Source organism: Bos taurus, chromosome 14 (genome assembly GCF_002263795.3).
Source record: "Bos taurus isolate L1 Dominette 01449 registration number 42190680 breed Hereford chromosome 14, ARS-UCD2.0, whole genome shotgun sequence".
In the NCBI taxonomy this organism is placed as follows: domain Eukaryota; kingdom Metazoa; phylum Chordata; class Mammalia; order Artiodactyla; family Bovidae; genus Bos; species Bos taurus.
The window spans coordinates 19,280,579-19,304,097 of NC_037341.1; the positions used below are offsets into that span (position 1 = coordinate 19,280,579).

At 41.6% G+C, this 23,519-nt stretch overlaps 1 protein-coding gene across 3 annotated transcripts in view; it reads right to left on the bottom strand.

Annotated features, from left to right (window-relative positions):
- Positions 1 to 23,519, bottom strand: part of SPIDR (scaffold protein involved in DNA repair) — a 275,881-nt gene that overhangs the window by 150,260 nt on the left and 102,102 nt on the right. For all 3 annotated transcript variants that reach the window (XM_025001813.2, XM_025001816.2, XM_025001815.2), the window contains one exon: positions 15,715 to 15,815. In XM_025001813.2, the coding sequence (XP_024857581.1) occupies positions 15,715 to 15,815 (101 nt within the window). The remainder of the gene's footprint in view (positions 1 to 15,714; positions 15,816 to 23,519) is intronic.

Below are 23,519 nucleotides of genomic sequence, written 5' to 3' on the forward strand. Positions count from 1 at the left end.
AAAAAAAAACCCTTTCACTTTTCTCCATCATTTTCCCCTCTTCCCCAAATTGTTCCATACTCTCCTCTCTCTGAGTGCCAACAGCACTTCACGTATGAAGTAAGGTCACAGCACCTCCCCAGAGCACAACCGGGAACAAGCGTTTCTAAGGCATGCGTCTACCCTGAGGAGGGGGAGGTACATGAACAAGCACAATGCTAGGCTGCACTGGTCCCTGCAGGGAGTAAAAACACACCATAAGAACAGCACTGCCTAGGAAGGGAAGACGGACTCGGCTCTGCCACTACAGGCGTCTCCAAGTAAAAGGCAGTGCACCCTCAGCAAGCGAACAGGAAGAGAAGTCAGCATATGTGGGGTCACTGTGGTGCACACATTTTTTGCCTGCACTGGGCAGCAGAGCAGTGGGCGGAGTCAAGTTCACCGGCAGCAAAAAGAAAAGCCCTAGGGTTAGGGCTAGCCACAGGAACATTTCTGGACATATTTCAGGAATTATTAAAACTTGTATGCGCACTCAGGGCTCACCCCCAACACTATCCTCCGCCACTGGCAGCGGCTGCTGCCCAGGGCTCTGAGGCCTGTGCTCCCCAGTACCCACTGCCCCACTGGAGTTCAAGGGCCAGCGCCTGTCCAGGCAGCACTGTTCTTCCTCCGGTTACCAGTCACTGTTACGTGCGGCTGATCACAAAGTGACTTAGGTTTTCAATGGTCTGCCTCCAACTCTACAGTCCCTGACAGATTTTACAGAAGGCCAGACACTACAGAGGCATGTAAATAGTATGACAGTAGAAATACCTGTAATTCTGAGTCACACTGCTACTGACTGCAGTTTCTCTGAAGATTTTTATGAGAACTCCTGACAATACCTAATAAATATGAACCCTGATCCGACCATTACCACTGGACGCTTCCTGACTAACAGGTCTTGGCTGCAAGTGGGGCTCGGGGGCTAGGTGGGGGGGTGTGAAGCTCCTCCCACAGGCCAGCGGGGAAGCCGAAGTCGGCTTTCTCTGGAGAAAGGAAACAGGGTAACCTCCCCTTCCTCGGCGGGAGACAGAGCCTGGACAATCCAAGACCAATTATGCATTCGATCCAAGTTTCAATCCGAGCACAGCAGATACTGGTTTTACAAATGACCAATTTTGCAATTAGATGGAGGGGAATACAAAAAGGCTATTCTGTGATGGTGGGACAACAGTTTTTCATAAGCCCTGTTGAGACTCGGTCGAAGCTTCTATCTATGTTGTCAAGGAAGTGTTTCCTGAATCCCAGCCACAGGCAGTGTTCCTTCCCTCAGAAACCCTCAACTGCCTTATCTACACTTATCTTTCTCATGAGAACCCTCCTTTTAGAATGGAGATGGTATCAGCTATTGTCTAGAACACTGCAAACACCGAGAGACACGGAGAGCATACAGTGCAGGGCCTGGTTTGCTACCCGCGCAACAGAGGCGGCCACTGTCATCACAGCGCTGTCACAACACTGACTTTCCAAGGCATTTCTACATCTATTGATATTCTCGCACCTGATCCACAATAACTCTATGAAATAGGTAAGGAATATACTAATCTCCCGTTTTGACCAGTAAGAAAACTGAACAAGTTAGCTGCTCACATGACTTCTTCAGGGCAGAGAGGATCACTGGCAGGACTCAGGGGTTAGGGTTAGGTGAGAAAACAGTGTTCTCATGAGTCCTGGAAGCAGTGTCTTGAGGGTAAATGCCAGTGAAAGACAGGAAACTGAGGATGCTTTTACCCCTGTTTTATTATACTAAAACATTGGACTTGTTTAAAACAATTTTTTTTTTTTTAGGTACACCAGGTTGAGAAATGGACTCCAGTGAGGCTTCTCACTGGCAGGACACAGTCAGGATTTCAACACTGGTAAGGAAGAGTGTAATCTGACAGAAACCAAACTCCGAGGAAGAAGAGCTCGAAGACCAAATGGAGGGTACGGACAGCAACACAGCACCAGAGCGGGGAAGGCTTGGGGAAGACCACTCACAGGAAATACGCCACCAGGGCTGAGCAGACAAAACGCTCCGCGCTACAAGGGAAAACAGGCGCCTTCCAGGCAAACATCTGCTGAATGAATGCATCAATAAGAGACTTATTTTTATCACCTAACTGCTCTAAAAAAAGTCTTTGCTTTTAAATAAACAAGAGGTCTAAAAACAATCAAGCAAATAATATAATTTGATATTTGATACTTGAATTGATTTATCTGCAATATACAGGTGGCTAGAGTCCATTTATAATACATGTTAATTCCAATCTTTCTCAGTGGGTTACATTGATGAATTAATATATATATTGTGAGGACAACTTTCATGAATACCTACATAAAAATACTATGCAAAAAACTAACAAAAATTATAAAAGAAAGTAGCAAGTGAGCCAAATTGCTATGTGGGGAGAAATATTGAAATCATCCTCCTATTGAGACAGAAACATCTGTAATTTTTTATTATGAAATACCTTTCATAATGGTTGCATTAACTTTAACTTGTTCCATTTACTTATCCAAATGTTGACCACAGAGTAATTTGGGATTTTCCCCATATTATTACTCTTTGTCTTCACAGATATTCCAACAGGCTAACCTATAAAGAGTCTGGCTTTAAAATACATGTCTACTATTCTCTGAAACTGGCACTTTTTCTCTTCATCAGGCCAAATCATCAGCAGGTGCCCGTCATGTTTCCCTCGGTCCTCACTCCTCATGTACACACATGTGTTTACACACGCACACATGAAAACACACATGTGCACACACAGGCTGGGGTGGGAGGGCAAGACAGTAGAGCAAATCGGGGCTTCCTGTGCAGACAGAGGAGCAGGCGTGTGTGTGTGATGGGCAAGGGACAGGGGACAACAGTGATATCAAGATATCAGTGTTAGGCTTAGTAAGACTGAGATGTCTCTTAGTTATTACAACAGCCTGGCCCCAACTGACCTCCTCAGTCTGGTACCAGACTGCTCGGCCCGATCCCAAGGCCTTCCAGAGCTGTCTCTTTCCGCGTAAATTTGATGACAGCCATTCCTGTTCTTGAACGCTTCAGGGGCCAACCACTGAGTAACCCAAACAACGGTCCACTGTTTAGAAATGCTTTTGTAACCAGTTACTTCTCCCTGCTCTGCCCTCAAGTTCCACAGCTCTCAAGAAGCTTTAAATTATTGCCATACTCTCAGTTTAAGAAAGCACTTCATCACCATCTCCCAGGTGAATGCTCTGACCACAGTTGTTTCCCGTTCAGTAGTTTATCTCCATTATGTCATCACTGTAGCTCTTACTTACCAAGATTTTAACACATAAAAGGAATAATTTTGTCTACTAAATCATTAACTTTGCACTGTACTTAGATAAATACCAATGAAATACGTATGAGCTGAATGAATTCCAACAACACAAATCGGTGTAAAGAAATTTGGGACCTCTCTTCTGTTCTTGATTTCACTGCCGACCAAGATGGTTGTGACCTCCCTCCCCTCAACTGGAAGTGATGTGTACCCAAGGGACGCAAAATAAACTGCAATAAACACTACAGTCCAAAAAATCAAATCCAAGTGGTATTTGATCTATTCACTCTATTGTACCACTGCTTATTTTCATTAATATATACTGAAAGTTGAATTGTATTTATTTGTACACAACTGTACTATATTTTCTTTTGAGATGTTACAACAATGCCTGATTCTACCAATGATCTCAAACACCCAGCAACAGTATAGGCCTGTGAGTGTTCAGTTACTGAGTCTTTAACTGCACTGTTGTTGTTGCAGTTCAGTCATTAAGCCGTGTCTGACTCTGCAATCCCATGGGCTGCAGCACTCCAGGCTCCTCTGTCTTTCACTATCTCCCGGAGTTTGTTCAATTTCATGTCCATTGAGTTAGTGACGCCATCCAGCCATCTCATCTACTGCTGCCCCCTTCTCCTTTTGCCTTCAATCTTTCCCAGAATCAGGGTCTTTTCCAATGAGTTGGCTCTTACCATTAGGTGGCCAAAGAATTGGAGCTTCAGCTTTAGCATCAGTTTTTCCAATGAATATTCAGTGTTGATTCCCTTTAGGATTGACTGGTTTGATCTCCTTGCAGTTCAAGGGTCTCTCAAGATCCATCTTCAGCACAACAACTAGAAAGCCTTCTTTATGGTCCAACTCACATCCGTACATGACTACTGGAAAAATGACAGCTTTGACTAGATGGACCTTCGTCAGCAAAGTAATGTCTGCTGCTGCCTAGATTTAGTTTTTCTTCCAAGGAGCAAGTGTCTTTTAATTTCGTGGCTACACTCACCGTCCTCAAGATTTGGGATCCCAAGAAAATAAAATCTGTCACTGCTTCCACTTTTTCCTCTTCTGTTCGCCATGAAGTGTTGGAACCGGATGCCAGGATCCTAACTTTTTTTAACATTGAGTTTCAAGCCAGCCTTTTCACTCTCCTCTTTTACCCTTATCAAGAGGCTCTTTAGTTCCTCTTTACCTTCTGCCATTAGAGTGGTATCATCTGCATACCTGAGGCTGTTGATATTTCTCCAGGCAATCTTGATTTCAACCTGTGATTCATCCAGCCCCACATTTTTCATGATGTACTCTGTATTTAAGTTAAGAAACGTTACTCTGCAGGGTCACAATAAACAACCTTGACATACTGCTTTCCCAATTTTAAACCTGTCTCTTGTTCCATGTCCAGTTCTAACTGTTGCTTCTTTACCTGCATACAGGTTTCTCAGGAGACAGGTAAGGTGGTCTGGTATGCCCAAGTGCATTATTATATTATTACTAATGCTTGGTACATCAAAATTTTAGTTTCTGAGTAAATGTTGTAAGCTGCCATCAGATTCATTTCATAGATAATTTCACAATAAAATTCATAAAGCTCTAACTAGGAGTTCTAGATTACAATACCTAAAAACTGAATTCTGAGGAAATTTACATCTTAATCCTGTAAAAGCACAATTATTCTTTGTAAAACTTATGCTCCCCCTTAAAATTTTAAGTCATCTGGCAATGATGAACAGACACATTTCTTAACCACAACTGCTTACTGAACTGTAAACAATTATGCTTTCACTTCTTGATTCTACATTTTTTTTTTTGTTTTGGCCTTTTCACCCAGTTTAAAATATTCTCTTCCAAAAGCCACAATAATTCTAAGCATGAAACAGAAATCTGAAACCCAAGTCTTAAAAAGAAAAAAAAAAAAAAAAGAACCAGACAAGACAACATGGCCTGAGAGGCTGTGATGCCCATCACAGTCCCCAGCAATGTGAACAATGGAGAGAGCACGTCAGCCCCTGGGATCACAGAGACACAGAGCGGCCACCAGCTGTGTCAGAGGGTCTGTTCTCTGGGGTAGCCTGCACTGTTCTGGAGAGGGTAAATGAGCAATGGAAGGTCTCATTTTTTAAGAAATTCAAGTAAGGAAAAAGCATACAGAAATTCCAGGAAAGCAACAGACCCCTCAGCAAAGTCCATACAAAACCAGAGAAGAGGGAGTACTCTGGAGTGCATGCCTGTGTCCCCCTAAACCCACGTATGCAAGCCCTAACCCCACGCTGTGGCTATATTTGGAGACAGACCTCCAAGACAGTAATTAAGGTTGAAAGAGGTCATGGGAGGGGCTGATGTGACAGGATTAGTGAGGGTCCTTGGGCGAACAGAGCCACAGCTTCCTGTATCTCTTTGCCAAGCAGAGAGGAAAGGCCCTGTGAGCACATGCCCAGATGGCCGCCGTCTCCAAGCCACGAAGACAGCTCTCTCTAGAAACTGACCACGGTGGCACCTCAATCCTGAACTTCCAGCCTCTAGAACAGTGAGAAAATAAACGTCTGCTGTTTAAGTCCTGCAGTTTGCGGCATTTTGTACAGCAGCCAAAGCCGAGTAAGACAGATTTCGGTACCATGAAGTAGGCTTCTGCTATAGCAAGTATCTGAAAATGTGGGTGCAGCTTTGTAACTGGACAGTGGGCAGAGACTGGAGAAGTATGAGGTACATATTAGGAATACAGATGTTAAAGGAGATTCTGGTGAGGTATCAAGCAGACGTAAGGAACAAGTCATGGACAGCGGAGGACAGGGGACTGCTATGGACCGAATGTTTCTGTCCCCACAAAATCTTTATATTGAGGTCCCTAACGTGATGGTGCCTGGAGGTGCAGCTTTGGGAGGTGATTATGCCAAGACAGAGCCCTCAAGAATAGGGTCAGAACCCTTATAAGAAGAGACACAGCGAGGCTCTCCCTCCTCGCCTGTGAGCACACAGCAGAAGGCAGAAAGAAGCAAAACTTGAAGATCTGTAAAATTCTCAGCCTGTCCATATTGCCAAACAATGAAAAAGCATACTGGGACAAGGATCCCAACGATGTAGCTAAACGATCACTCAGTAAAGAGATTCTGTGAGCACAGACACTACCAGTCTGCATCAGAGGAGACAAAGACCACGGGAAATGAAGGAAGGCTGTGAGGCTTCTTCCCAGGACAGAAAAGCTAGCCTGCAAATATGTGTCACCCTTCAAAAAAGGGAATGATGACCCTAAAGGCCACCCAGAGATCCTAAGGGCTGCCACTCTCACCACAAGGCCGGGGCAGGGCTGGTATTCCCTTCTGTGCTTCCAAGGGCAGGGCTGCATCTTGGGTTTGTGGGGAGAAGATGCCCTTCTCCGCCCCAGGGGTGGTGTCTCTACAGAGAGCCTTCGGTGAGAGGCCCAACAGAGCCGTGGGGGTGACACCGTCCTCCAGGGGGCCTGGGTGGCAGAACACTGAACCAAAGAGGATTTTCCTTGACCTTTAAAATTAATAGAATGACCCTTGGTAGTTTCTGGGCTTGCTTGGGACTTATCACTGCATTCTTCCTTCCTGTTTCTTCCTGTGGAAAGACAATGTCTGTCCTATACCTGACCACACTGTATCCAGAAGCACATGACTATGGTCTCACAGCTATTGAGGAATTCTGTCTCAGGCTGGAATCGAACCTCAAGTCTCACCTACATCTGATTCAGACATCTAGACGAAACTCTGGACTATAGAGCCGATGCTGGAAAGGCTTAAGGGTTTGGGGGCTGTTGGGATAGAATGAATGCATTTTGAATGTGAGAAGAACATGAACTGTTGAAGGCTAGGGCAGGATATTTGAGACTGAATGCTTTGGTCCCTCAAAATTCATACACTGAAGCCCCCTCGCCTCCCAGTGTGGATATAGTTAGAGACGGGGCCTCTAAGGAAGGGTCTAACTTAAATGAGGTCATAAGGATTGGGGCACCAATTCTAAAGGATTAGTGTCCTTTGTTGCTGTTCAGTTTCTAAGTCGTGTCTGACTCTTTGCAACCCCATGGACAGCAGCACACCAGCTTCCCTGTCCTTCACTATTTGAGCCTGCTCAAAGTCATGCCCTTTGAGTTGGTAATGCCACCCAACCATCTCACCCTCTGTCATCCCCTTATCCTTTTGCCTTCAACCGTTCCCAGCATCAGGGCCTTTCCCAATGAGTCGGCTCTTCGCATCAGATGGCCCAAGTGCCCTTAAAATAAGAAGAGAAACTAAAGAACCAGATCTCTCTCTCTCTGCATAAGCACGCAGCCAGATGGCAACTGCCTAAAAGCCAGGAAGAGAGCCTCGCTAGAACTAGGTCTTGCCAGCACCCTGACTTCAGAACTTCACCTAAAGAGCTCTGAGCAACAACATCTGCTAGCCAAGTCACCCAGTCTATGGTACTAAGTTATGGCTGCCCGAGCTGACACAGGGTCTAGTACGGGTTAGATTTCCAAAGGAGCTGTGTGTGGGACCACCTGATGTGCAAACTGACCCTTCCACTCTGAGTACACCCAAAGCAAGGTCTTCTTTATTGAAAAACTTCCTTGTTTAAAAACTTTCCTTCATAGTATTGTAGGTAGTATTTTTGGCTCAGAAAACAGTGTTCTAAACAGTGTTCTAACAGTGTTTTAAAATGGTGTTCAAAAATCATACTGCCCACCTCCTAGAGTAGTGGAAATAAAAACAAAAATAAACAAATGGGACCTAATGAAACTTAAAAGCTTTTGCACAGCAAAGGAAACTATAAACAAGATGAAAAGACAACTCTCAGAATGGGAGAAAATAATTGCAAATGAAACAACTGACAAAAGATTAATCTCCAAAATATATAAGCAGCTCATACAGCTCAATATCAGAAAAACAAACAGCCCACTCAAAAAATGGGCAGAAGACCTAACTAGACATTTCTCCAAAAAAGACATACAAATGGCCAATAAATTCATGAAAAGATGCTCAAAAGATACTCAATATTATTCATTATTAGAGAAATGAAAATCAAAACTGCAAAGAGGTATCACCTCATAGCAGTCAGAATGGCTATCATCAAAAAATCCACAAGCAATAAATACTGGAGAGGGTGTGGAAAAAGGGGACCCTCCTTCACTGCTGGTGGAAATGTAAATTTATACAGACACTATGGATAGCAGTATGGAGATTCCTTAAAAAAAAAAAAAACTAGGAATAAAACTACCATATGACCCAGCAATCCCACTACTGGTCATATATCCTGAGAAAACCACAGTTCAAAAAGACATATGTATCCCAGTGTTTACTGCAGCACTAGTTACAACAGCCAGGACACGGAAGCAACCTAGATGTCCACTGACAGGTGAATGGATAAAGAAGATATGGTACATATATACTATGGAATATTACTCAGCCATAAAAAAAGTATGAATTTGAGTCAGTTGTAGTGAGGGGGATGAAGCTAGAGCCTGTGATACGGAGTGAAGTCAGAAAGAGAAAAACAAACATTGCTTATATGTATATATGTGTTAGCATATAGATGGAATCTAGAAAAACAGTACTGATGAACCTATTTGCAGGGAAGGAATGGAGACGCAGATGTATAGAACAGACTTGTGGACACAGTAGGGAAAGGAGAAAGTGGGACGGATTGAGGGGGCAGCACTGACACATACACGCTGCCCTGTGAAAAGCAGACAGCCGGTGAGAGGCTGCTGCATGACGCAGGGAGCTCAGCCGGCGCTCCGCAACGACCTAGAGGGCCAGATGAGGGAAGAGGAGGCGGGTGCAGGAAGGAAGGGATAGGTGTACAATCATGACTGATTTGCACTATTATACAGCAGAAACTATCCCAACACTGTAAAGCAATTTCCTCAAAATAAAAAATTTTAAAAATCACACTGAAAACAACTTTTAAAAGGTCATAGGGCTGTTAAATATCTCTATTTTTTATATATTTAACATCAGCTATAAAGCAAACAAATGTCTTGAGAAAAATTTTAGGAACCCAACTACAAAACAGCCAATTACTACTTCTGGATAGTTATTAACTAGCAGAGTCCTCTAGAAATCAGGGCTCATATCCACCTTCTCTAAGCCATCCTGAGGGAGGCTAGAGTGCGTGTGCATCTGTGCAAAGTGCACACTCACTGGCAGTCCAACATACTGAAAATCCTGCAGCCAAAAGAACTAAAGACACGTGTACTGACGTATGGACAGATCCAGGGTGTCCCTAAGGCCCTGTTACTCTTGATACTCACTCCAATAGCAACCCTAATCCCCTCCCAGTCTCTGAGAACTATTCATAAAGGATATTCTAGTGAAGAACTTCTAATCCATCAGTTAAGCCACTTTATCATTTTATTTTTTATTTTTTTAGTTAAGCCACTTTAAATTGGGTCAAAATAGGCAAGCTTCCCAGGTGGTGTAGTGGTAAAGAATCTGCCTGGCAATCCATAACCCTAACCCTGGGTCGGGAAGATCCCCTAGAGGAGGAAATGGCAACCCACTCCAGTATTCCTGCCTGGCAAAGTCCATAGACAAGAGCCTGATGGACAACAGTTCATAGGGTCACAAAAGAGTTGGACATGACTGAGCACACACACAGGCAGTATCAATACTTAGAGCAGTGTACGTTCCAGCAGGAATTACAGTGAATTCACAACTGCTAAAGAAGAGCAGGTATTTCGGTCTTGGGTGCCATTCCCTTTCCAAGGACACTGTAATTGACCCTAAGAGGGAGGAGAGGCAAAGGAGAGCAATCAGCTGAAGGATTAAAATGAGATGATATAGAAAAGTTTATCGTCTCTCCAAGGGCATGCATGGAGAGACCAGGGAATACAATCACCAGAGAGCCTGAGGGGGAGCACTCGGAGGATGCCTTCATGCCAGAACAGTGGACAATGGCAACACAGGATCTCAAGAAGAAATCACCAAAGGTTTGGCTAAGACAAATTTTCTCAGGAAAGAAAGAGGCACAGATCAAGTGACCTGCAAGGGCCTTCAGCTCCTTCAGCAGAGCTAGGACCATTTCTGTACTCTGGTGTCATGGAAAAATTTTTAATTTAAACCACCGACATCATTTATTTACTTCATAAACACCTACTGAGTCCTCGGGCACAGCTCAGGGTTGGGTTCAGCCCTGCACATCCTTGTGGCACTTTGCAGAGCTAGGATTTACCTTTACTTGGTATACCTACCGAACAACAGGACGCCAGCAGTGTAACTACCAACAGAGAAAAGTGTACTGGGCCTGGTGGTCAAGTGGCTATCATGAAAGACACGGCAGGTGCAGGGCAGCTGTGACAGGCTCAGGGTGGTATGTATGTGAGAAATAACTAGTTGGGTGGGCCAAGACCCAGACCAAGAAAGCTCACACCACAGGCTCCGACGGTGATGGACACTTACTCCAACACAAGAGGCAGTCAATGGACATGTTTTAAAGCAGATAAGTGACAGCAGATTTGCCTCTTAGGATAATGACCCCAACAAGCTGAAAATGAAGACAGGCAGGGACAGGGAGACCAGGCGGGAGTGACGCAGCAATCCAGGCACAAGGGGACAGGGGCCTGAGCTCGTGGCAGATGGGATCGCTGAAGAGGTCTGACCTGAGAGAGTTGTGAGGAAGAATCACCAGCACTGAGGGACTTGATGGCTTGAAAACATGTGCAAGACAGACCATGGGGAAAAAAAAAGAGAGCCCATGGAAGACACTTGGTGTATGGGCCGGGGTAGCAGGTGGCAGGCACACTGGTCCGCTGGGTGTGCAGGCACTGAGGTGCCGGTGGTGATGGTGCTGGGCCAGGGCAGTTTCCAGACTGCCCAGCAGTCCTGGGAGTGGGGGGCGGTGGTTGGAATGGAGATCCCAGATTATCCAGGAAGGGGACACAGAACAGAAGAGGTCAAGGCAGAAGCCTGACAAACACCTGCTGAAGCTGCACACAGAGGAGGAGTCACACAGGAGGAAAGTGTACACAGGAGGAGGCAGACCAGGAAGGAGCGTGTCCCTGAAGGAAGGGCGACCAGCTGTGTGAGGCTGCATGAACACAGCGCCGAGGAATGACCACTTCCGCATACTGGTGGAGATGGAGCAGCGTCACAGGGGATGGAAGCGGGTGTGCTCAAGTTGCTACCCTCGTAAATCGCTGTCACAGTACAAAGGCAGTTTCCAAACTTTGTAAGGCATTTTACTAATCCAAGAACTTACTTATTCTGCACACGTGTTGAAAAGTTTCCTATTTTGTAACAGAATGTGTTCGGAAAGCTTAGGAGCATTGTGTGATAAGCAGCCGCACACTCTAAGACCACCATCCTGCAACAACACTTATGAGCCGCCAAGTCGGCTGGCTCACTCCCCTTCCTCACCATCTTCCGGGGAGACACAGGCAGTCAAGCCTGGACTCCTACTTTCAAGCAGACTCCTTCAGGCACCAAGGTCCCAAGTGGAAATTACAACCTCCCTGAAAGTAAAAATGAGCTCACAGAGTTTGGAAAGATAGACTGGTGAAAAGGTTACGATGACACACTCAAGATTTCACATCAGGACGAAGGCCGACACGATACTGAACTAGGCTGGAGGGTAAAACGACAATTGCCTGAGCAAGCCAAAGGGAGTGCTGCCTTGCCAAGATCAACGCTTTTCTAAAGGTCACAACTAGCATTTTGAACATACAGATAATTTTTGTCATTAATGAGGTCCCAATTTAACTCTATGAATGAATTTTTATTCATTGAGCCACATGTGGAATTCAACAGCAAATGTGTATTACGCACTATATAATTCATTTAGAATGGGCTAACTTTGCAGTCTTGTTTTTGGATAATTTACAAAAGAAAACAGAAATAAAGATTCTTTTAAACCTCAGATCTATGAGAAAAGAATCTGTAGAATTACTGTTTTTCTTTTCGTGTAAAAAGAAATGGAGAAAGCACAGATTAAATAAACTTGCAGGGAATCTGAAAGCATCATTTAATTCTGCTGTGCCACCAAATCTCATTACATGGGTTTTTAGGTAGAAAAACTCACAAGAGATGAAAAATAGATGAAGCAGAAACAGCTAAGGACTGACACACAGTAGCTAGAGAGTTGGGTTTGGTGTCAGTATCCTTTCCTCTCTCTCTCAGGTCCCATCAATACTTTAACATAATTATGAAATAACTTGATCATATGAACTCTTTTCTACTAACTTACACTTAAAATGATCACTGGAAATTACAGTCATTTGGGACATGAAGTCACAGTTCTAACAGTGGGTAAACTGGTATCATTGTTTGTTTCCTGACTTAAATAACTCAAAGAGAATTAATGTGAGTTCCTCTTGCCCATGACTACAAAGAGCAATATTAAATACCACTGCCGTACCTAAATGTGGGTTTGGATATAAAAAGTGGAAAAAATAAAGCTTAGACACTAATCGGCTTTCTGGTTTTATTGGTCAGAGGGAAGCTAGAAATACTCCAGAGGCAGCTCCCTTGACCCCAGAGGAAAGCGGAAGTTAGGAAAAAGAACTGCAGCTAGACCTCCTCAGCATCCTGGAGCTGACCCACACTGAGCAGGTCACAGGCAGGGTCCCTTCACTTGAAGCAAAGGGTAAATAACTAAGATAGACCAAGGAGTTGAAGAAAACATTTTAAATGAGTTTAAGACTTGGAACTAGGAAACTGCAACCTGTTTCAGGCCATGTCATTATCATTCCATAAATCTGAACAAACATGTATTGTTTTTAAACTTGTCATATTATGTCAAAAACCCCACGTCTTCACAGAAACCAAAATTTAACAGGCACAATACTGCCAAAAATCAGACAAATTAAATAAACAGCCAACCACATGCCTCTCTTTCCTAGCTTTAAGCTCTCAATATTAGAATACTTAGACCAAGTCATATGTATTTTCTATCAAGTATTTTTTTCAAGTAATTGAAGGATCTTAGTTTACCAACTAACTAGGTTTGGCAGAAATAATCAACCATTTACTAACACCAAGACACTTTTTATTTATGAGAAAATACTGCAATGAAGAAATTAAGACGGACATGGCAACCTATTCCAGTATTCTTGCCTGGAGAAGCCTCAAGGACAGAGGAGCCTGGCAGACTGCAGTCTATGGGGTCAGGAGTCGGACCCTACTGAGCGACTAAGCACAGCACAACACAGGAGACAACACACATCTACACAAAATCCCTGGTCTTCGGGCTCACACCACCATCACTGTGTAGAAAATGCTGGCCCTGTCATTTCTTCTTCCTGTCCTGACCACTCAAGTGGGGAGTCTTGAACACGACCCTGTTTCAGGGGCCTCCTGAGTCTTAGAGGGGTCCCTGGGAAGCAGTGAGAAAGAGGCAGGGGCCAGATTTCTGGCTTCTTGCCCCAGCAGGGCCGAGGGAGACCCACTCCACAGGAGCCACTACTCTGGACGCTTCCTGTGCCTCAGGGGCACAGCAAAGGGAGAGAAGGGCTCCAGGAGCAGTGCCCAGGGGACCCACTCTGCCCCTGGAGATGAAACTTCTGAGTGCTCACAGCTAATGATGCTCAAGGACAAGGAGCATCTTGTTACTCAGCGTTGTAACAACTGCCTCACTGGGAAAATCAACCTCAGTTTTAAAAATATTTTTTAATTGGAGGATAATTGCTTTAGAATGTTGTGATAGTTTCTGCCGTACAACAACGCAAATAAGCCATAATTATATATGTATATATCTCCTCTCCCTCTCTCCCCCTATCCCACCCTTCTAGGTCATCACAGAGCACCAGGCTGGGCTTCCTGTGTTATTCAGCAGCTTCCCACTAGCTCTCTGTTTTACACGTGCTAGTGTATATGCTGCTAAGTCGCTTCAGTCGTGTCCGACTCTGTGCGACCCCATAGACGTCAGCCACCAGGCTCCCCTGTCCCTGGGATTCTCCAGGCAAGAATACTGGAGTGGGTTGCCATTTCCTTCTCCAATGCGGAAAGTGAAGTCACTCAGTCGTGTCCGACCCTCAGCGACCCCATGGACTTCAGCCTTCCAGGCTCCTCTGTCCATGGGATTTTCCAGGCATGAGTACTTGAGTGGGGTGCCATTGCCTTCACCAAGTGTATATATGTCAATGCTACTTTCTCAATTCATACTTCCCTTTCCTTCCCCACAATATGTCCACAAGTACATTCTCTGCGTATCCAGTTCTTCCCTGCAAATAGGTTCATCAGTACCATTTTTCTAGATTCCACATATGTGTGTTAATAAAAAATATTTGTTTTTCTCCGACTTACTTCACTCTGTATAATAGGCTCTAGGCTCAGAGGGTTTCGTCACAGAGATACCCCATGAGTCCATCCCTGAATTTCAGCTGTTCACTACATGGCAGTTCCTGGGATTGGGGAGAAAGGGAATTACCTCTATTTAATATTTACAAGTTTTTCTCTTATTTACCAGTTGCTATAAACATACAGAAGTGAGAAAATACTTTTTTATATTGAAAGGAAAAAAAGTCTTCTGCCAGCCCACAAAGGAAACAAAACACCAAACAGTGAGACGTTCTTCCTAATATACACCTACAGTGAGGTGTACCAAAAGTAAAGAAAAAGACACAACTTCTTACAAATATCAAGGAGAGGATTCATAGGTCTGAAAAATAAGAAATTCATCAAAGAGAAAAACAAAATCCAAATTCTTAAATACAAAGACTTCTAAAAGAACAATCTATTGGAGTTGGTCTTATTCATGTTTTCAATTAATAGACAATTTTTGCCTGTTTTTTTATTTTGCTTTTCTCTTTCACTCATCATATCAGTAAGTACCCTCTATTCTCAAATGAAAGAAAAGAAAACAAAAGGAAGATTCCAAATAAGCTATCTGGTGTTGATGAGCCAAACAAAAGCTCATCTGTTCCCTTCCGTCTCAGCACCCAGTCATACTTGTTTTACTTGGTATTTTTCTTGTCCAACCTCCAGAACGTACTTTCTCAGCTCTATGCTTGACCATCTGGTTAATTCACTTTAATGAGAAGTTGAAGTAGCAACTTTTAAGCTGCATACTACACCTCATTAGAAGGGTTCTACATCAATTTAGTGAGACAAGGACTTGGGATACTATTGAAGTTAGTGTTTATTGAACATCTGTTTCAGGTGTGTGTGTGTGTGTGAATGATATGTGTGAATGTTTCGGGTGTGTGTCTGTGTATGAGTTATTATGTGTAAATGTTAGGTTAGTGTTTACTGAATGTCTATTTCAGGTGTGTGTATTATGAGATGCAGTAAGATGTACTGCTTACTATGGGTCACAGTCACAACAATCAGAAAGCTACTGAAACAGATAAAGCAGAAACAGATATAATATAGAACCCTCCAACTCAGATCTTTGGCACCTAGAGAAAAAGGGGTAAAAATAGTAATGTATATATTTTAATGTAAAAATACTTTTACCTGGCATATTCTTTACTCACATATACCAGTGCAAGCCTTACCTGAAAGTGTCTTTTGGTAAGAAAGACCCTGATGTCTCCACAAAGAAATGGTGGATCTCTCTCGATTCTGCAGTCCATTTAGTCTTTCTGCTAGCCCGCCTCTGTTCAACAAATTATAATGTATTAAGTTTAGTGAAAAGAAAAGCTTCAGAACAGTTGGAACATTTATACTTTATACCCTCCAATCAGGGCATGCAAGTTTTAACTCATTTGGCATTACATTCTCTTCCTACAGGTCAAATCCTTCTATGTTAGTGATCTCCTTTTTTAAGACTTCTTGGATGATCAGTTTTCTGATTCTTAGAAATGTGAGCTCCTCTGAGATGAGTCTGACTTTCTGACTACTCTTTCTTAGTTAACTTACTCCATACATATATACTGATTATGTGTTTCCTGCTATGCCGAGCCAAGCACAGGTGCCAAGGATGTGAAGAAGGCAACAAGCCACACCACGGTGGACCTTATAGTCTAATCCACAGATGGGCAAAAAGATAAGTGTAAAATGGGTTCAGAGTTGTAATCAAGAATAAAACCTGCACCCAGTTGACAGGCAGAACACTCACATAAGAGGATCTGGGTATGAGCTCATTACTTGACCTAGAGATAAGTGAGTATTAACTGTAAATACAGCCAACATTATACAAAGGAAAAAACTTCCATGAATGGCAGGAAGATGACTAATAATAAAGGATACACAGGCACTTCACAAGAGACCCGATCTATCAATGAATAAATAGACATACAGATAAATTATAAAGCTCATTTGGGTTTTTCCATGAACTACCTACATTCAGAAGAGTCAGCAATTCCTAACATATCTCTGACCACAAGAGAAACCATGATCAGCTGTTAATCACCATTTGACTATGTAAGTCATCAATTATTTATTATCTCATAAAATTATGTTCACTGATCATTTCTCATTATTTCATTTTATTCTAATAATATTCCTTTGATGTAGAAACAACAGATATCAATACCCACCTCATACATGAAAAAAGTCAGAGCTTAAAGAGAGATCAGGAAAATTCTCCAATATTGTATAACCAGCCAGATGAGGAAACAGAAAGGATGCTGTGTCTGGCATTTAGTCAATCTTCAAGAAATGCTTGTCACTGCCATTACTGACTCTGTTAGATTTTTACTTGCACCCTACACTCTTTCCACAATGACTAAAAGACCTCATTTTAATAAACATTATATATATTATCACTACAAATTACTTCATTTTCCTATTAGGTAGGGTTTTTTTCTACAGGCACTTATTATTTCTGAATATGTGTGTGAGAGAGCAGTATATATTACAGGAAATTTTTAAAAATTCTCACAATCATATATATGCCAAAGCATCTCTACTTTATATATACGTAAGCCTTTCTTCAGATCATTCTGTTCACATGAAGTGACTAAGCAGGCACTACTGGCATCCTCACATGACACAGGACAAACAGAAGCACTGAGAGTGCAACACTGTGCAAGGTGAGACATCTGCTGAGGGGCGCAGCTGGTGAACACCAGGCGGTCTGGCTCCAGAGATCACAAGCTCAAGACTCAGTGACACACCTACTGCCTCTTCAGGAATACCTGCTACTTAAAGATACTAAGAATACATAGAAAAGCAGAAGACCGTGTTCTCTGCACAACGACCTAATTATTTACCAAATGTTTGTTTGCAAACTTATGACTTTAAGGGAGAAGGAAAAAAAAAAGAACATACAGTCTGAAAGCATTATCTTACAAGTGAACTTAGGATTGAAAGGTAAAAATCAGGAGTAAAAATGAATGAATGCAAAACTGTCCTCTGTCACATGTGGGAGCATCTGAAGCCTAAGAGAGAACCTACATTCCCTCCCAGGCTTTGGTCACAGGATTCCTCTGTTCCAAGAATTCCTGCAGGGAATTCTGAGCAGGTAGACCAGAACTCAGGAATGGAAACACCATGATCTCTAGTCAACAATCACAATTCCAGTAAAAAATCTCTTGTATATTTAAAAAAAAAAAAAAAGATTCAATAAGGCTCTGCTATAATATATGCAAAATAATTTTTTTCTTTTTCAGTTTTATTGAGACATATTTGACAAATGAATTTGTAAAGTACATACGGTATATACAGTGGTGACTTGATATATGTATACCTGTGAAAGGATCCTCCCCCATTTACTCAGCTGATAGATCACATGTTTATATTTTATCTTTTTTGATGTAAACATTTAAATTCCACTCTTGACAAATTTCAGTTGTACAATGTAGTGTTCTGAATAACGGTCACCATGTTTACATCAGATCCTCATAACTTACTCACTTTATGACTATAAGTTTGCACTCTTTTCACATGAATGCATTCCCAGAAGTGGGACTGCTGCATAGTATGGAAGAATCTACTCAGTTTCCTCAGAACCTCCATACTGTTTTCCTTAGTGGCTGCACCATTTACACTCGCACCAACAGCCCACGAGTGTTCCCGTTTCTCTGCATCCTGGCCAGCACTTGTCATTGCTTGTCTTTTTAATGACAGTCATTCTGACAGGTGTTAGGTGGCATCTCAGTGAACTTGGACTTGCATTTCCCTGACGACGACTGATGTTGAACACCTTTTCTCACATCTTTGGTCATTTGAATGTCTTCTTTGGAAAATGTCTATTCAATTCTTCTGCTCATTTTTAAAAGCTGATGGTTTGATATTTTTGCTATTGAGTTGCATGAGTTAATGATGTGTTTTGGATATTAACCTTTATCAGAAATAATTTACAAGTATTTTTTTCCATTCTGTAGGTTGCCTTTTTCATTTGCTTCTGGTTTCCTTTATTCTGCAGAAGCTTTCTATTTTGAAAAATTCCACTTGCTTATTTTTGCTTTTTTAGATTTTGTTTTGGTGTCAAATCCCCAAAATCCATCACCAGGACCAAGGTGAAGGAGATTACCACCTATGTTTTCATTTAGGACTTCTACGTTTTCAGGTCTTCCACTGAAGTCTAACACCTGAGTTGCTTTAATGAGTGGTGTAAGACAGGGGTTCAGTTTCATTCTTTTGTATGTGGCTGTCGAATTTTCCCAACATTACTGAAAAGACTACCCTCTATCCATAGTATATTGTGGCTCCACAGTTATGAGTTAACTCACCATGTGTGCACAGGTTTACTCCTGGACTCTATCATGCTCCACTACCACTTTGTAATGTGGCCTGAAATCTGGAAGTGTGATGCCTCTAACTTTGCTCATCTTTCTCAAGATTGCTTTAGCTATTTGGGGTCTTTGTGGATCCACATAAAGTTTAGGATTGGAATTTTGATAGGGGTTGCACTGGCTCTGTAGATAGCTCTGGGTAGTGTGGACATTTTAACCATATTAATTCTTTCAATCCATGAGAACAGAATAACTTTCCATTTATTTTTGTCTTCCTCAATTTCATTCACCAATGTCATAATTTTAAGTGTTTTTTTTTTTTTTTTTACCTCCTTGGTTAAATTTATTCCCAAGTATTTTATTCTTTTTGATGGAACTGTAAAATAGGATTTCTTTCTTAATTTTTATTTTGGATAGGTTTGTGGTTAGCATAGAGAAATGCAACGGATTTTTGTACACAGAGATACTAGGGACTTGGTTCCAGAACAACACAGTGAATTTATTATCATAATAAAGCAGATCACAAGAAACTTTTTGGTTTCCTTATACATGTAAAAATTAAGTTTACACTACACAGTACTCTATTAAATGTACAACAGCATTATGTCTTAAAAATGTATATATCTTAATTTTAAAATGCTACTAAAAATGGCAGAAAAACACAGGGTTGCCACAAACTTTCAATCTGTAAAACAAAAACACACAATACTTGCAAAATACAATGAAGCAAAGCACACAAAAAAAGAAGTAGGCCTATATTGATTTTGTATCCTTTACTGAATTTATTTACTACTTCTCACAGTTTTTTTAGTGAGTCTTTGGGTTTTCCTGTATAGTATCATGCCATCTGTAAATAAGACAAGCTCTAACTCTTCTGATATTTAGATGTCTTTTATTTCTCTTTCTTGCCTAATTACTGGGGCTAGGACTTTTAGTACTGTGTTAAATAAAAGTGACAAGAATGAATGAACATCCTTGTTGTTCTTGATATTAGAGGAAAAGCTTTGACCTTTTCGCTGTCAAGTATGATGTCTGCTGTGGGTTTGCACTTTGTGGTTTTTACAACGTTAAGGTACGTTCCTTAACACTCAGTTTGTTGGAAGTTTTTTTCATAAACGGATGTTGATATCTATAAAAACATTTTCTGCGTCTATTGAAATGATATGATTTTTTTGTCTATCTTATTAATGTGATATATCATGTTGACTGATTTGTGAAGGGTGAACAATCCTTGAATCTCTAGAATCAATCCCAATTGATCATGGTACATAATCCTTTTAATATATTGTTGAACCTGATTTGCCAATACTTTTATTAAGGATTTCTGTGTCCATGTTCATTAGGGATATTGATCTATAATTTTCTTTTCTTCAGGTGTCCTTGTCTGATTTCCATATCAGGGCCATGTAAAATGAGTTTGCAGTTGTTCCCTCCTTTTCTGTCCTTGGAAAGAGTTTGAAAAACATTGGCATTAATTCTTTATTGACTATGAGACAGAATTAAATAGTGAAGCCATCTGTTCCTGGATTTTTCTTTGTTGTGAGGTTTTTGATTACTGATGGTAAAGAATCTGACTGCAGTGCAGGAGACCCAGACTTCATCCCCAGGGAGGGAAGATCCCCTGGAGAAGGGAAGAGCAACCCACTCCAGTATTGCCTGGGAAATTCCATGGACAGAGGAGCCTGGTGGGCTAAGGACGGTGGGGTTGAAAAGAGTCAGATAGGACCGAGCAACTCACTTTCTTTCAATCTCACTAGTAGTTCCTCCATTCAAATTCTTAATTTTATCTTGATTCAGTCTTGGTAGGTCAATGTTTCTAGGATTTATCCATTTCTTCTAGGTTGTCCAATTCGTTGGTATATAATTGTTTATAGTACCTATCATAATTTTTTCTATTTATATGGTATTACTTATAATGACTCCCTTTTTAGTTCCAGTTTCGAGACTTTTCTCCTTTTTTCTTGTATCTAGGTAAGTGTGTGTCTATTTTGTTTAGCTTTTCAAAACATTAATCATTTCTACAAATCTTTTCAATTGTCTTTTCAATCTATATCATATATTTCCCTACTGATTTTTACTATTTCTTCTACTAACTTTGGGCCTAGTTGTTCTTCTTAATATGATTCTTTGAAGTGCAGTTAGGTTGTTCGTGCACTGCTGACTTCATCATTATGAAATGATTTCCCTTGCCTCTTGTTATAGTTCTGGGTTCAAAGCCTATACAGTATGGTACAAGTAGAGCTACCCCTCTTTCTTTAGGTTTCCATTTTCATGGAATATTTTTTTCCATCCCTTCACATTCAGTCTCTTTCTCTCTACTTAAAGGTGAAGTTTCTTACAAGCGGCATTTGGTTGGACTTTTCTTTAAAAAATCCATTCAGCTACTCTTTGTCTTTTGATTGGAGAATTTAGTCCATTTACACCAAAAGTAATTACTGATAAATACGGATTTATTGTCACCATTTTGTTCATTGCTTTCTGGTTTTCTGTAACCCTTTGTTCCTTTTGTCTTCTCTTTGTCCCTTTCATTTCAATTTGTTGATTTTTCTCTATGGTATGTTTTGATTCCTTTCTCTTTAACTTTGTTATCTATTATAGGTTTTTCACTCTGTGGTTACCATGAGGCTATATAATATGTCTGGTATTTAAAGCAGTCTACTTGAAGCTGATAACAACTTAGGTTCAAATGCTTACCAGAATTCTATACATTTACTTTATCCCACTCTGACATTTTATGTTTTTGATGGTACAATTTACATGCTTTTATCTTATGTATCCATTAACAAAGCACTGTGCTGCTGCTACTGCTGCTAAGTCGCTTCAGTCTCGTCCAACTCTGTGTGACCCCATAGACGGCAGCCCATCAGGCTCCCCTGTCCCTGGAATTCTCCAGGCAAGAATACTGGAGTGGGTTGCCATTTCCTTCTCCAATGCATGAAAGTGAAAAGTGAAAGTGAAGTCGCTCAGTCGTGTCCGACCCTCAGCGACCCCATGAACTGCAGCCTTCCAGGCTTCTCCGTCCATGGGATTTTCCAGGCAAGAGTACTAGAGTGGGGTGCCATCACCTTCTCCAAACAAAGCACTGTAGTTACAGTAATTTTAAATATTTTTGTCTTTAATTTTTTTTCATACTATATTTAGAGGTGATTTACTCACCACTATAACAGAATTAGAATATTGTGAATATAACGATATATTTACATTTACCAGTGAGATTTATTCTGACATGTTTCCCATTACTTTTAACATCCCTCTTTTCAGTTTGAGGAACTCCCTTAGCACTTACTGTAAGGCTGCTGCTGCTGCTAAGTCACGTCAGTCGCGTCCGACTCTCTGAGACCCCATAGACGGCGGCCCACGAGGCTCCCATCCCTGGGATTCTCCAGGCGAGAACACTGGAGTGGGTTGCCATTTCCTTCTCCAGTTCATGAAAGTGAAAAGTGAAAGTGAAGTTGCTCAGTTGTGTCTGACTCTTCGTGACCCTATGGACTGTAGCCTACCAGGCTGCTCCGTCCATCAGATTTCCCAGTACTGGAGTGGGTTGCCATTGCCTTCTCCTACTGTAAGGCTAGATTAGTGTAATAGATGTACTTCTTCAATTTTTTTGCTTCATCTCTTGTTCAACTCTGAAGGACAATTTTGCTGGGTACAGTATTCTACGTTGGCATTTTTCCCCCTTCAGTACACTAGATATATCATGCCACACACTTCTTGTTTGCCAATGCTGTGCTAAAAATCTACTCATAGTTTTACTTTGGTTTCCTGGTACATAAGACACTGATGTTCCCTTGCTGTTTTTACAATGATTTACCTTAACTTTTGATAATTTCATTATATGTTTTGACATGGGTCTGTTTGGATTCAACTTACTAAGAATTTTCTAGACTTCCTGGATCTAGATGTTTGTTTCTTTACCCATCATAGGTAAGTTTCAGGCATTATTTCTTTGAATGAACTTTCTGCCTGCTTCTCTCTTCTCCTTCTGAGACCCCTACAATGAAATACTGGCCCACTTAATGGTATCTCAAGTCCCTGAAGATATCTTCAGTCTTTTTCATTCCTCTCTCTTTCTGGTTCTCTGTTTGGATGAACTCTCCTGCCCTGTTTTTGAGTTCACAGATTCATTCTTCCACTGGATCTACACTGCCGTTGAAACCCTCCACTCAGTTTTTCAATGAAATTATTGCATTCTTCAGCTTTGTGGCTTCTATTTGGTACTTTCTTATATCTTCTATCTCTTAAAATTTTCACTTTGCTATTGCATTATTCTCTTGACCTCAGTGAGCATCCTTAGGACTATTATTTTTGAACTCTTTTCAGGCAAATCATTTATGCCTCTGTCTGTTTCCAGAGTTTTCTATTGTTTTCTTTTTTTTAATGTATTTCTCTTATTTTTTCATTTTGTTTGACTCCATGTGTTTAGGAGAACAACCTTATTGTTCAGCCAGGCCTGAGTTCTTGGTTCCCGCAAACTTTTGTGAACATCCAAGATGTCTTCTTTGTTCTCAGTGTCCTGGAAGTTGAGAGTGTGCCAAGACCCATCAGTGTCCCAAAGGCAGAATCTCAGTCAACACCTTTTAAAGAACACAAGTAAACTTCTGCAGGGAAATACAGGGAGCTGGGCAATTCCGTGCACTCCCTCTGTGTTGAGCCCTTTGGGGATAGCCAGATAAGAACTGCTT